Consider the following 14,087-nt stretch of genomic DNA (forward strand, 5'->3'; position numbering starts at 1 on the left):
TATATATTTACACAGATGGGTGCGGACAGCTGGGCATTTGCTTCACTTGTCTTTGCTGGCCCTCCAGCAGAGGTTTGTCTCCACCACCATGCTGTGTGAAGAGTGACTACATAGACACATGTACACAACCATATTAATTGAGTTCTCAGCTGAAGAGCTTTGTGTGAATGAGTCTGCTCCTGAATTCCTCTTGCTTCCTATAGAGGGTGTTATCAGCAGTTGTAGACTCTAGTATGTTGCGGTGCTTTCATACACGTGCCATATTAAAAATGTTTTTGTGTAGAACAAAGGGGATCTGTATTCTTATACTCCTTTTAGCTCACTTGTTTGAATCATATTAGAGTTGGTAAGGTGAGGTGTAGCTCAAAGGCGGGGTAAGATCCTCAGGCTGGCTTTGATTACATGTCTGTGCAGATAAATAGGATATAGTTATTTTGAAAAAAATAAATGGCTACTGTTGCGTATTTTGAAATTTGCTTCTTCAAATGTATCCCTCAAGTATTTTTGTTTTTCAAATAAATAAGACCTATTCTGTTCACTACCTCCCTCTTACACCATATTTTCCTAATACACTGGATTGTAGGAGTGCAGGTCATTTCAAAGGAGGCAGGTGGTGGAACTCTCTCCAGTGTTTTCCCAGTATAAGAAAGAACATGACAGTCTAATGAGGTGGCTGGATGAGGCTGAGCACCGTCTGTCAGGGCTGCAAGGTGTGGAAGATGAACAAAAACTACAGGTAAATGAGACTCTCTCTTTTTTTTTTCCTTAGAGCAAACAGAGTGAATGCTATGTATGAGCTTTAGAGATTCATATATTAGGTTTTTATGGCTGTTCTTTTGATACCTGCTTGGAAAGAAGTGTTTTCAAAATGACAGCATTCATTTTTCATTAGGAAATTATCTGCATATACTAGTTTGGCACTTCTACATTGTCATCATAGGTCCAAAATATCCCAGCCATCAGGCCCAAGTCTTAGAGGGTGATCTGACCTGTGTGGTTGAATCAGGACAGTTTCTCTTGCCAGTCTTGCTCATGGGGATTATGCTTAGCTCTTTTTGATACCCTGACTCAAACAGCATGATTCAATGTCTGTTTGGTGCAGGTATGATAAAAGCCTCATTTGAGGCTTAAACTTAGTGCCTCTGCATCCTGTAGTCCGGATATTGTAACTACTCTGATGCTGCCTTTTACTGTCTCAAGTGTTTAGGCAGTGTTAACTACCCTCATGTGATTGATATTACTGTGCACAATGAAGATTAAAAAAAATGACAAAGGTTGAAGTATTTCTGATGAGAAGAGTTATGTATGATAATGTGTGTGTGTGTGTCTTGACAAACAGTTGCACAACTGATTTAATAGGATGTCAGGGTCTGATAGAACTTGCTGCCCAGAAAGCTGTATGTCTTAATTGTTGAGGGTACAGATACTTTCAGTGGGTTGTTTTTTTTTGTTGTGGTTTGGTGGTTTTGCGGGTGTGTGGTTCAGTTTTTTTGTTGTTGTTGTTGTTTTTTAAATTTTATGTCTCCTTTTCATCCTTCAAAACACTTTGGCTGCATGGTGATTACATTAATATTTTAGGCAATAACAGTGAAGAATGTTGTGAAGCAGTAAGTAATTTCTTGGACAAGCTTGGGGGCTAGGCAATCTGTCAAGTACTTTTCAGTTTCTGTGTATGAAGCTTCATAATTAAAACCAATCAGTCTCTTTTTGACTGCTCTGTAACTTTTTAACCCAGCACCAATTAACTTGGAGGCGGGAGTAAAATGCTCTGGTTCCCTGTGAGACTCACACCACAAAATCGTAATGTGGTACTCTTCATTCACAGCTGTAGTGCAATGTGGCTTCAGTTGCCTGTGATAGCTGTAGACCTATGACAGACGGTCTGCTCTCCTTGGTCAAGCAGGCTATTCAGTATCCGCTAGGAAAGTAAATCTTTTAAATCTGCTTCTCTTTAGAGAGACTCTTTCAAACTATAAGCCTCCCATGCAGAGCTGGGCAGCAAAGATGGTCCCAGGATCTGTTTAACTGTCTGACATTTGACCGCTCTGTTGGGTCCCTAGCGGTCACTCCTGGTGTACTGTCATACCTGCACATGAGCTCCTTGGGACCTGACTGATGCCAGGGAATTTGTTTGAAGGAAATGGGGATCCAAACACATTTAAAGTAAAACAACATTCAGTTTTTCTGTTTGACCATCAGCTGCTTTGAGTGAATCAATTACCAGATTGCAAAGGGAAGAAGTTGCACCTGGATGGTTCTTTGCTAGTGGGAGCAGTCCAGTTGTGCTACAGACTGGTCTTCCTTGTCACTGTTGGTCTTGCTGCAGGTTGACTGATCTTCTCTAAGATCCTTTACCTCCTATAAAGCCCTCTTCTTTAGGGATATACTGCAGCTAATCCCTGGCACTACTGGATCCATTCCTGGATTACTGCATCTTGGTATCTGCGTGCTGAATGCAGAATATCATATAAATGTAGATTACCATAGTAATTAGAATAGACTGTTGATGGAGAAATGTTATCTTTGCTCAGAATTAGTTAAGTTGTGTAAAAACATCCTTATACTTCCAGATGTAATTTCTAGTCTGGCTGAGTCAGCTAGGCTTTCAGAAAGGAACCACAGCAGTTTTCATTACTGCTGTGAAACTTGGGAACTGCTGCTTTTGCTTCACGTGCCTGTGCTTCTAACTTTCTGATATTTGAGTGGTAAGTCAGACTGTCTCAAGTGACCTTACTTTACTTTTATGGCTTGTTGTTTCACCTGCTTTACTAATTGAGCTTGAACACCAAAAATGATATGGGACCATACCATTTCTAAAGGGAGAAATAGTGTTCCCAAATATCATCATTTTAGGTGAGCACAGTTGCTCTAGAATTTTCTTGGAGCCACCAGACTTGACTTACTCTCAGCACCAGGGGGGACCCTAATGCTAAATTCTTCAACAGAAACTGCCCCTCCCCAATTTTTACCATCTATTCAGTGCGTGAACATTCTCCCTCCCCCTTCTTTAGTCAGTAGGGATGTCTGATGCAGGTGGGGAAAGGGAAATGCTGGATGTATCCATAGGGCCCCCAGACTACTAAATAGCAAATTGCAGTGCTTTTTGGTCATCGCAGCTCAGGACTGAGAAGAACTAAATGAATTCTTGACCCACTGGTGTGCAGCTGGCTCAACCCCTCACCCTAATATAAGGAAGGTGCAGTGAGCAGAGGAAGAGAAACTAGTATTTGAAATGAACAAACAGGTAGGCAAAGAAAGATATCAGCTGCCAAACTGGGGAGTAGACTCCAATTAAGGTTTTATGTAATACATTATTTATGTTTTTGTAAATGAGTGTGGAGGAGAGGACTTACTTATGGTGCTTGAAGGTTATATATATCTATATATTGATTTACTGGAAGTGGCTAGATCATAAATATTCCTCATCATGTATGCTGCTAGGGATTATGGAGTTAAGTGTCTCTGAAATATTGGTAACCCTTCTGCGTAGCACGTACTTCTGAATAACCCTTGTTTTGCCACAACTCTGTTAGCTAGAAGTGTCTGCATCGGAAGTTTGTATCTCCTTGATTTCCTTCTTCTCTAACCTTGCTTTAGTATTTATTTAAATTGCTCTATTCTGACTTGGCTCGGAATGAGGGAAAGGGAAAATTAAATCTTAAATTGCAGAGGTAATTAGTTGACTAAAATTCCTGAGAGGTTTTTTCCAGGTTTTAGAAAACTGTTTTGAAGTGAAAATGATAATTTTGCAGATGGTAAATTAATTTGCTGTTGTAGGCACAGTGCAGTTTTTCCTATAAACTGAAACATGGACACCATCTTGAAAGCTCTTTGAAGTATTATTCCTGCAATAAAGAAAACATGTTTGTTTGCCTATTGTGCTTTTTATAGAGAAGGTTCTGGGTTACTTAAATATGAACCATTAGCTACATTGCTCACAAGTACGTTGCTTACTGACTGCATTAATTAACCCAGAAGAACAAATAAAATGGACATGAGATTTTAGCTTTGGAAAACCTTTTCCTAGAAAACTGGCTATGAAATATTTTGAGTGTGAGAGAGAAGGGGCAAGGAATGATTAAAAAGTGATCACTTTTAATCAAAAGGGTATTTATTTACAGAGATGTAAATAATGTGTGGTGATCTGAGATTAGACTGGGTAAACACTTTTGGTTAAAATGTTTATGTAGTTAAACATGCGAAGTAAATTATTTAATTTTATGTCAATTTCTTGGGCAGTAGTGTTACCAAATCAAAAGCAATGCTGAGTAATTTATGATGCTTGTTTGTAATACTTGTTTTCAGTAGACTCAGTTTATGCTTACGTGCCTGTACATCCTATTTCTTTGGTGTGCAACGAATGACAGAAAGCATACCATGGTTGGTGGTAAAGGTCTTGTGGAAGTACAACTGTGTCCCCCAGTTTCAAAACAGGGATGATTGTCTAATTTAGAAAACAAAAGAAAAAAACCCAAACTAATACAAAACAAATAAAATCCTTAGGAGCATTCAGTGCATGAGAAGAAATCTTGAATGGTGAATATGTGAACATACCTTTTCTGTGGCAGTCGTTTTTTCTTTTTCTCTACACATGCTGCATATGTTAGGTTCCAGTTAATTTGAGTGACATATTTGAAATGCTCAGAAACACGTGGAGGAGGAAGATACAGGCAGGTGTTTGCAAACAACTTTGTTAGTGGGGCTTAATTTTTTACTGGTTGTCAGCTGTACTTGTGCACCCAGCCCAGACTAATTGCAAAGTAAAATTCACTGGCTGAAATGGCTGTGAACATACATTTATTCTTCACACTCTTAAGTGTATTCTCTGCTGTTGGTAAATCATACAGTTGAGTGCCTCTATCTTGCTTGACTCAGATTCACTGAGTACAGGATGATGGCTTAGAAGTTGCTCGAGTTTTTCAATATTTGGAGGATAGGTTTACTTTTTCATTGCTGATTTTAAAGAACTGGGCTGTTTTCAGAGATAGTAACAAAGCCTGTTGGACAAGAAATGTTTTCAGCAAAAAACTGCTTTCAGTCTTCGGAGTATCTGCTTTACCTGCCTCTGCTACCTTTGCCAGGCAGAGTATAGCTTCTTGTAGTTGGCTTCCTAATGCTTCAGATCCAGGCCATCACATGGGATCCAAGAAAAAGCTGCATTCCATTACTGTTCTTGCTTTCTTATCTGCTAACATGGTACTTGGCTAGATAGCCTGGTCTTACAGCCAGAGCAGATGACAATTGCCAAGCTCTTGAGGAGTCAGTATGTCTTATTGCTGCAAAAAGCCTATTGTGGTACTGGTGGAGTGCTAATTTATTTAAAAAATGGTTGGGAAATGTGAGTAGGGAAGCTTATTGAAAAGAATGTGGAGTGGGGAAAAAAAAGTCTGCTTCAGTGAATTAGTAACTTCTGGGAGTCCTTGATGATGAAGGAAGCAGACACTGGGTTGTAATCACAACTAGATACAGGCTTGATCAAGAAGTGTAATTTCTGGAAATGGTAAGGATTAAGGTGAGAGAAACAGCAGTGCCCTTCCCCACTCCCCAGGGTTTTAACAAAGAATAATACGGGGTCATTGTGAAGCATGATATTGACTGTTTTCTGACTTTTAAAAATAAATATAGAAATAGCTCTCTGCAGGACTTGCAGCTTTCTGAATTTGTGTAACTTTCCTAGAAAGGCCTTTGTTTTGTCTTTTAATGTAGAATAGTACTTATTCTGAATATAGTCTACTGATCTAGGATTTTTTCATAAAATTGCTTGTTCTTTGAAACATGAAATGAACTCTCATGTTTTTAGGCAATCCCTGTCCAGCAGAGGTTAAAAGGCCACTTTGCCACAGGGGTTAGGACCTTGCCTTTTTCGGCTGAATACTTGGTTGAAATCAACAAAGTCTTGCTGGCCATGGCTGATGTTGAACTGCTGCTGAATGCACCGGAGCTAAATACTGGCATCTATGAGGATTTTTCAACTCAGGAGGATGCGCTGAAGGTACTGCATGTCTAAGCAATATATTCAGAGGGAAGAAGGGGAGAAGGGAATAGGACAAGATAAAAGACCACCTTAGCGACTGTATAGCTCTATTTGTATTTTTGCTCAGTATATACTGGATCAATATGCACTGAGAATTTAATAATGAGACAGTTTTGTGGCTAATTTTTCTTTCTACGCAGAATCTGGATACAAAGTGGAGCAGTGTGGAAGCTGGGTGGGAGGTTGGAGGAGAAGGGTTTAACTTCTTTTGTTGAAGAAACTGTTGTGTTTTTCATTAAGTAGTCTACATAATATGTAGAGAAATACTAAAGCCAATCTCCTTATGTTCCCACTTGGTCTCCTTAAAACAGCTGCTGTTCTCTGTGTCATGTGAAATCAATTGCTCACATGAGAAGAGGGAGAAAGGCAGATTCTTGACTTTTGTATGAAGCTATATATGAGGCCACAAGACAATGGTACCTGTTCTGATTAGCAAAGCATCAATATGAGCTCAACTTTAAGCTCCCACTTCTCATTGTCAGCCAGTGGATTTACCTGTGTGACTGATGATGAGGAAGTAGTTAAGGATTTGTCCTTCTTCAAAAAGGGATGAAGAAAGCATGTTTGAAAATATTGAATCCTGCTGTCAAATGTGAGTTAAGTTTGTAGAAGTCCGAGTCCTGGTTAATTTTGTGCATGCAAAGGAGCACGATACAGAGATTCCCACAGAAAACATCCATGGAGTTCGGAATTGCACATGGTGTGGTGCAGTGTAGATGTACCTCTGTAGGTTGGGAAGCATAGTGGGGTCTGTGTGTCCTTATATTTGAGGTAGTCAGGCTTTGCCTCTTGTCAAGAGCTGGATCAGCTGTTTCTGCAGCTGTTATACAGGCCCTTTAAAAGCTTTTCAGAATTTCAGTCCACTTTCCTGACCTGCTTTTCTATATGCTGTGTACATGCTTTCATTTTTTGGCATAGTTTTCAAAAGCAAATAGGGGAATGATGCCAACCTTTGACAAAGTGGGTGACTCTTCTGTTTTGGTGAGGTTGTCTTGTCCCTGTTTACTGTGCTTCTGTGCTCCCTTAAGTACAATTAGGAGTGTTTATGTTAAGATGGGTTTAAAATACTTCATTTTGGTGCAGGTTTCTTGTCTGATTTTGAAATTTTGATATATTCTAAGGATGTTTTCAGAAAAAAACAAATAGCAGAGCATAGAATTTTTAGAAGTGTTACTGTTTTAAATTCAAAAAGATAAGTAAATTCCACTGTTTGCATGGACTGTTTGTCCTCTGAATACCAAGGCAGTCTTACAACAGCATCTGGTTTAAAGGTACTTTCACATCATAGTTCAATGATATTTGAAATAGATTGCTTTAACTTTGTCACTTAAATCTAAAACTTTGATGTAGCTTATGCTTTTGCAGTTCTGTGCAAATGGAGGTTACATGAAGCATAATAAAGTCATGTTTTGTGGCTCTTTTTTTACATGAGGAAGGAATATGTACAGTGTCTTCATGACAAAGGGGCATATTTGTTTAATAATGAAGGTACTGCTGTTTTGAGAAGCATGGTGTGCCCCTTTACCTCAGGAACGGATTGGATATGTAAAATATTTCATCCTCTTCATAAAAAGGAGGAGGACACATGCTTAAAAAGGTGTGATGGACTATTCAGTTCAGTTGCTAAAATCGATTTAATCCGTAAACTGCTGATGGTCATGGTCTTCTTGTAGATACTGATTTTTTTGGAACGGTGTTTTGAAGAGATTACTTTTTGGTCTTTAGTTTTATTTTCTACTGTTGTTGACTTTACTAATGGCTTGTGTCACTACTGTGCTTGCAGAACATAAAAGATATTTTGGATAAACTTGGGGATCAAATTGCAGTCATACATGAGAAACAGCCTGATGTTATATTAGAAGCATCTGGACCTGAGGCGATAATAATAGGAGATGCACTAACCCAGCTGAATGCGGAATGGGACAGAATTAATAGAATGTACAATGATCGTAAGTGGTAAGTCAAGGATGTTTGGTTTCTGTGACTACGTGATAAATATTTTACATACTTGAATATAAGTGTTTTACAAATGTACCCTAATGATGAAGATAAACAGTTTGGCAGTGATCAGCTTTAATATGTTAGTATTACACAATAATTGCCAGAATTATTGAATGTTGAAACAGTTAATGTGCAAATTGTAGTTTGGGTGCTTTTATGAAGTTGATTGTTTTTAGTTTATAAACCAGAATATTTTGTTTATAAAACATAAAATTTTTGTTTTGAAAAGGTATTGCAAAGCAAAGCTCAGGAAGAAAAATGTTGAGTAAGACATCTTTTAACAGAGAATTCAAGGCTGCTTTTAAAGGAGGGAAGGAGTTTGAAAGGATGGGGGTCCTTAAAATACAGCACGTATGATAGTTGCCAATATTTGTTGTAAATAATTGAAGATGAAGATGACCATATTCGAAAATTTTGTGGTTGAGAGAGCAAGAGAATATTGAAATCAGTGCTTAAGAAAAATGTATTTCCTATTTCCTTTCCACAAATATCAAACAGCTAAAATTTCACTTATGCCAAAAAAGTAGGGGGGGGGGGGGGGGGGAAGTTAAACTAAGCTTTGATTTCTCCCTCCCCCTCACAGAAGATACTCTAAGCTGATAAATGCCTTATTATCTGAATCAACTTTAAATGTTTATAAACAAACTCAATACCACTTAGTCAAAGTTGGAAAAGTGTGTCAGAACAGCATTTTGCGTTGGGAGTTTGTAAAAGTATGAAAGTACGTGTTCAGGAAGTTACCACTAACCTGAAGGTACTTGCACTGCAAACAGCAGCCAACATTGAGATTGCTGCTGAGCAAAAAAACCTTAATGGCTGAAAATGATTTTATGAAACTTGAAATTAAATGCAAAGGCTCATACTGTAGTTAATTAGCCTTTACAGTATTTACTTTTCAATGGTGATAAAAGGTAATGGTTAATGCAGAAGTTCTGTAGAGCATAAAGTAATGTCTAGCCATGTTCACTTGCTTTGTAGCACCAGAAATCATCTGATATCAAATACATTTGTTAGTGTTTTTGAAGAGATGTTTTTAGGAAGAGAGTGTATTACATAAGCTGGTGTTTTCAGCTCTTCCTCAGAGCACTGGTGTATGTGTAGGAATATAAAAATCAGTTGGTGGTATTGTCTAAGCAGAGACTTCCGGAAATTCTAGGCCACTGGATCAGTGAAGCATTAAGATTTCTAGTAACTCAGCAGGCACTGTTGTTTCACTGTTTTTTAATTTGAAAACAAATGGTGGTGCCAGCTAGGTACCACTTCCTGCGCTCTTGCTGGCTGCCTGTGGTCACTTGCTGTATTTGGAGACAACCGCTCCAGAATCTGGTGCCCATCTGTATTTATATGCCTGCAGCTATTTTGTTGTCGTCATAGGTATGACACACACTAAGTTTGTTATGCACCCCCCCTCCCCCCCCAGTAACTTAATTGGAAAGCTTTAACTAATATATCCTTTTGTAAGTATGAGTACAATTTCATTTGCTACTTAAATTTGATTTCATTGGGTAGCCAGGGTTAACCAGAAACCTAGTCTTCCCATTGAAAAAGATAAGTGTATCAAAGTGCAAGTTCAATGTTTACGATTAGCTGGCAAAATGCAATGGATTACCTCCTCAGCTGGTTCACTGAATACAAATTAATCTTGAACTTCATGAAGTTTGTAAAGCTCTGCATCTTAATGACAACAATATTGGGCATGATTTTCATACAAAAGGGACTACTGGACTAGCAATTTACACTAAATAGTATGTAGCTTCCTGAATATACTAAGTGCTGCAATTTTAATAGAATATAATACATTGATTAATGAAGACAATATTAGTATCAATATTAAAATGCTGCATTTTGGCATTAGTATTTTTATACCCTTTCTGTTACTAAGAAGAATCTTTAACCAAGTTTATTCTTGCTTTTCGTAGTGTTACCGGAAGTATAAGCAAGAAGGCTAAAAGACTCTATCTCCTTAATAGTATTTGGCTTTTTTCTATTTTTGGAGTGGCTGGAGATTTTGACAGAATTAGGAGAAACAGCATCTGAAGTCTGTGGCAAAAGATTGATTTAGTTTTCAGAGGTAGTAATGATTTTGTGATTAAGTGCCAGCTAAGTAGTTAAACCTTTGATAAAAGCTCTGATGTAGCCAAGCAAAAGTTGAATTAAACTGTTCTTAGCAAAGCTTCTAAGTGTCCAGCTAAATCCACTTGACTTCAGTTTGACTTGAACATATGTGTAAAGTAAAATGTGTGTGTATGTATGGGCTTAATGCTTTGTTGAGCTGTTTGTAACACTGCTAGTTTGCTAGTTCTACTCCTTCTGCCGTGGACTTTCCCGCAGTGCTAAAAGTGTTGATGACTTGGGAATGAGATGTGGTGTGGAAGCAAGTGGATTCCTGCAGAGGAGGCAAAGAGTAGCCAAGTCTCGGTACTGTAGTGACAGGACTTTGGTACTTTTATCTTTCAGCTGAGGCAGTCTGTGAAACAGCAGCATGTGCATCTGGCTCAAAACCAGGGTGAAACTTCACCTTGTTGCTTAAAATACTGATGGAACTGTAGGCTAACAACAGAAATGGCAGGAGTTAAAGCTTTGTATCTCAAAGTGTTCTCTAAAGTTTTAGAATTCTGCATTCTGAAAAAGTCACGTGTTCAAAACTCCCGCCAAAACTTTAATTTTAAAGGAAGCTAATAAATTATACTTCTAAACTATTTGTAGTGCTTAGAATATCTTTTCTCATTGAATGTGGAATGAGATACTATTGTGAGACAGTATGTTCAGTTAGACTAAAATGTACCTGAGAAATAAAAGGAGATTGAGATTTGGGGTCAGTCTACAGGTTGATCTAGTGTATCGAATTGAGATATGTGCAGGAAACTGAAATGGTAGAACTAGGAGGTAAGGTCAGAAAAATTTAAGTAGAGATTTTTAAGGCTTTCTTCTTTATTGGAATTGGCCCACATGAAGAATAATAACAAAAAAGCCCTGTATGTGCCAAGAAATATGCATGTCTTGATAAAAATGAGATATAATTTTGATGAAAATAATCTCACTAGGAACTCTGGGGCTGTTGAATTTTATTAGTGAAGAAAATAGATGCAATGGTAGCTCTTGAAATTTTAGTTTTGGATATCTTTGATGTTATGGTGCTAATTTCAGATTGCATCTGTATATACACAGTAACCCTGGATTCTTTGCTGTTGGCATTTTTTAAGACAAAAATAATGGGCTGCAGATGAGAACTTTCTTCTGTTACATTACAGTCCTCTGATTAGCAGGAGACCTGGCCTCCTGTTAGATTGAAATGGTATACTCTCCAGTCTGTTGGCATTGATGGTAGATTTCGTGTTTGTCTCAAGTCCTGTGTCCTTTGAGACATCTGTCCTATTTGCTTTATAATGCTAACGTAGAGTTAGCAATCAACAAATAGAAAGCAAGCCACTCTCTCCATGCTTTTCTGACACAGCTTTCTTATTTAACATTCATGGGCTGTTTTTGTTAGTTTGTTAACATAGTAGAATTCTCATTTTGGTTAAAAACAATTTTCTGACTGTGACAATTCAGCCTGTTCAATGCTAGAAAATGTTGCCCTTCAAGTTAAGCTACACATTAATTTAGGCTGCAAAGATGATGATAATAATTAAATGCCTGGTAAATTATTGTGTGATTAAATTGTATAAGACCTACTTATGCAGGCCTACTGGTAATACAACCAGTTCTATATAATCAAAATCACCTTCACTTATTAAATTCCAGGCATCAGCACCCCATGGTTGTGGGGTTTTTTTTTTGTTTTGTTTTGTTTTTTAATTCATAAATCTGAGCCATTAATCATATTTCATGTTCCATGGTCTCTGATATCTGAAACATTTTATAATAAAAAAAAGGGTTCTGCAGACCAATTTGATGCAGCTAATCAATCTTTATTTTTTAAGTGATAGAAACAAAAGTTTGCTTAGGACTGCCCTTTTTTCCTTCAGCTGGAAGTTAATGACAGTCTGTGCTGTTGGCTTTTACCAGCTGCTACTATTTCAGGAAGCCTTCAGTACCGGGACTTGGTTAACCAGGCTGTATGCTAGCCTTTCTGTTTCGCAAGGCAAGTTTCTACTCAGTGGAGTAGGTATTGTAGCCTTTTCACCAAAATTGTTTGGATAATTGTTCAATGCTTTGTTTTCACACAGTTGTTTTGATAGAGCAATTGAGGCATGGAGGCAGTTCCACTGTGATCTCAATGACCTCTCCCACTGGATAACGGAAGCTGAAGTGTTACTAGCCGATGCCCGTGGTCCAGATGGCAGCCTGGAGCTGCAGACAGCTGGGCTGCATCAGCAGGTATGTATGATTTGTGCAGAAAATGAGCAAGCTGGAAAAAGTCTAGATTTTTTTGTCTAAAATCCTAGTTTTCTATATAGACATATAGATTTGAAATGAGGCTGTGTAATTACACTTTAAAAAGTGGTAACTCTTAAAAATTTTTTTTCAATTGCAGTTTAAAATGATTCTTGGGGAAGAGCTGAACTCCTGCTTATAGAATAGGGTTTTATGTTGACTCTTAGTATGGATGGGTTTGAGATAATTTGATAATTCAAATGTGGGCATGATTTTTGTTGTTTTATAAGTTTTGTTACAGCTTTAAAAATATGTTTATCAGTTAAGAAATCCAGTATATTATTTCACTTTCTTTCTACTCACAGTTAAAAAAATGGACCCCAATAATGGTCAATTATAACTTAGCAAATTATTTCTTTAAACTAATGACTTTGCAAGATCCTGCCTTGTATAAGCAATCTAGAAAAAGAGAATATTCCAATTGTAGAAGTCTTAGATTTGATTGTTTCAGACTTCAGTTCTGGAATTTAATTCCCTGATGTCTTTCTAGCTCATCATTATGGAAGAACAGACTTGTCTGTTTAGCTAAACTACTTTACTTCCTTTTAAATAAGGAGAAAAAAATATAACCGTAAGCATCAGATTTTTTTTTTTTTTTCTTTTTAATAACGGTTATCCAAGAGTTAGGTATGTGTTGCAAAAGCAATGCGTATTTTACCTAACATACAGTTTGTATTTTATCCTTGTTGGTGCTTTGAGTTTTCTTCCAGGGCATTTCCCATCTCTTTCTTGAATCATCTTATTCCTCATCTAGTTGCAAAGAAATTTTTACTAACAATGTAAAGTTTTGTAGTGGCTAGGGATATTTGAAGGTTTGATCCTGACATCTTCTGATTCCTTTAGTTTCATGGATTTTCTGTGATGTCTGGGGGGACCATGGCAGCACAGCCATAATTATCCTAGTTAAAATACTGTTAAGATACAGATATAGTCAGGGGCATAGGTTATGAAAAGAACTGGTTAAAAGAAGTCATACCATCTGTTAGCTCTACTAGAAAGTGCTGTACATTAAGGGGAAAGGAATCAAACATGAGTGTGGATTCTAGCACTGATGGTTTAAATGAATTCTTGTGATCCTAAGTAGTATGCGGCAGCCTATTCTGTGTCATTATCTTTTTATGACACTCATTAGAAAATTGAACTAGATTCAACAACAGACTCTTAATAACTTAAATCAACAGCATCCAATTTTAAGTAAGATAGCTTTAAGTGCCTGTTTTAGTAAAATAATATGCACCCAGGATTCATCCTGCGTATTATGAGCCACAGATCAAAGTCACTTTAGGTCAGTAATAAAATTCTGTGTGGCTTTTATGTTTCTGACAGGAACTTGAAGAGGGAGTCAGCAGTCATCAGACCAGTGTTTCAGCATTGAACAGAACTGGGGAAGGGATCATACAGAAACTGTCTGCTACAGACGGGAGCTTCCTACAGGAGAAGCTGGCAGGATTGAATAGACGCTGGAAAGCAATCACCGCGGAGGTCATGGATAGACAACAGAGGTAATAAGTTAATCAGAAATTTGGATGTCTGACCAGATCTGATGAGGAGAATCTCATTTAGAAGATGCTGGGAGAGAGAGTGCATTCTATTGCACACTGTCATTAATCTGAATTTTCCTGACATTCAGACCTCTGTGTTCTGAACTGTCTTCTAGAACCAATTTCTCATAAAT

At 37.7% G+C, this 14,087-nt stretch overlaps 1 protein-coding gene across 5 annotated transcripts in view; it reads left to right on the plus strand.

Moving 5' to 3' along the window:
• The window catches only part of UTRN (utrophin), a 392,954-nt gene that overhangs the window by 135,896 nt on the left and 242,971 nt on the right, over positions 1 to 14,087 (plus strand). For all 5 annotated transcript variants that reach the window (XM_030021907.2, XM_030021906.2, XM_041125129.1 and 2 more), the window contains 5 exons: positions 584 to 736; positions 5,801 to 5,992; positions 7,818 to 7,990; positions 12,205 to 12,355; positions 13,739 to 13,914. In XM_030021907.2, the coding sequence (XP_029877767.1) occupies positions 584 to 736; positions 5,801 to 5,992; positions 7,818 to 7,990; positions 12,205 to 12,355; positions 13,739 to 13,914 (845 nt within the window). The remainder of the gene's footprint in view (positions 1 to 583; positions 737 to 5,800; positions 5,993 to 7,817; positions 7,991 to 12,204; positions 12,356 to 13,738; positions 13,915 to 14,087) is intronic.

The sequence above is a fragment of the Aquila chrysaetos genome, chromosome 8, assembly GCF_900496995.4.
Source record: "Aquila chrysaetos chrysaetos chromosome 8, bAquChr1.4, whole genome shotgun sequence".
In the NCBI taxonomy this organism is placed as follows: Eukaryota; Metazoa; Chordata; class Aves; order Accipitriformes; family Accipitridae; genus Aquila; species Aquila chrysaetos.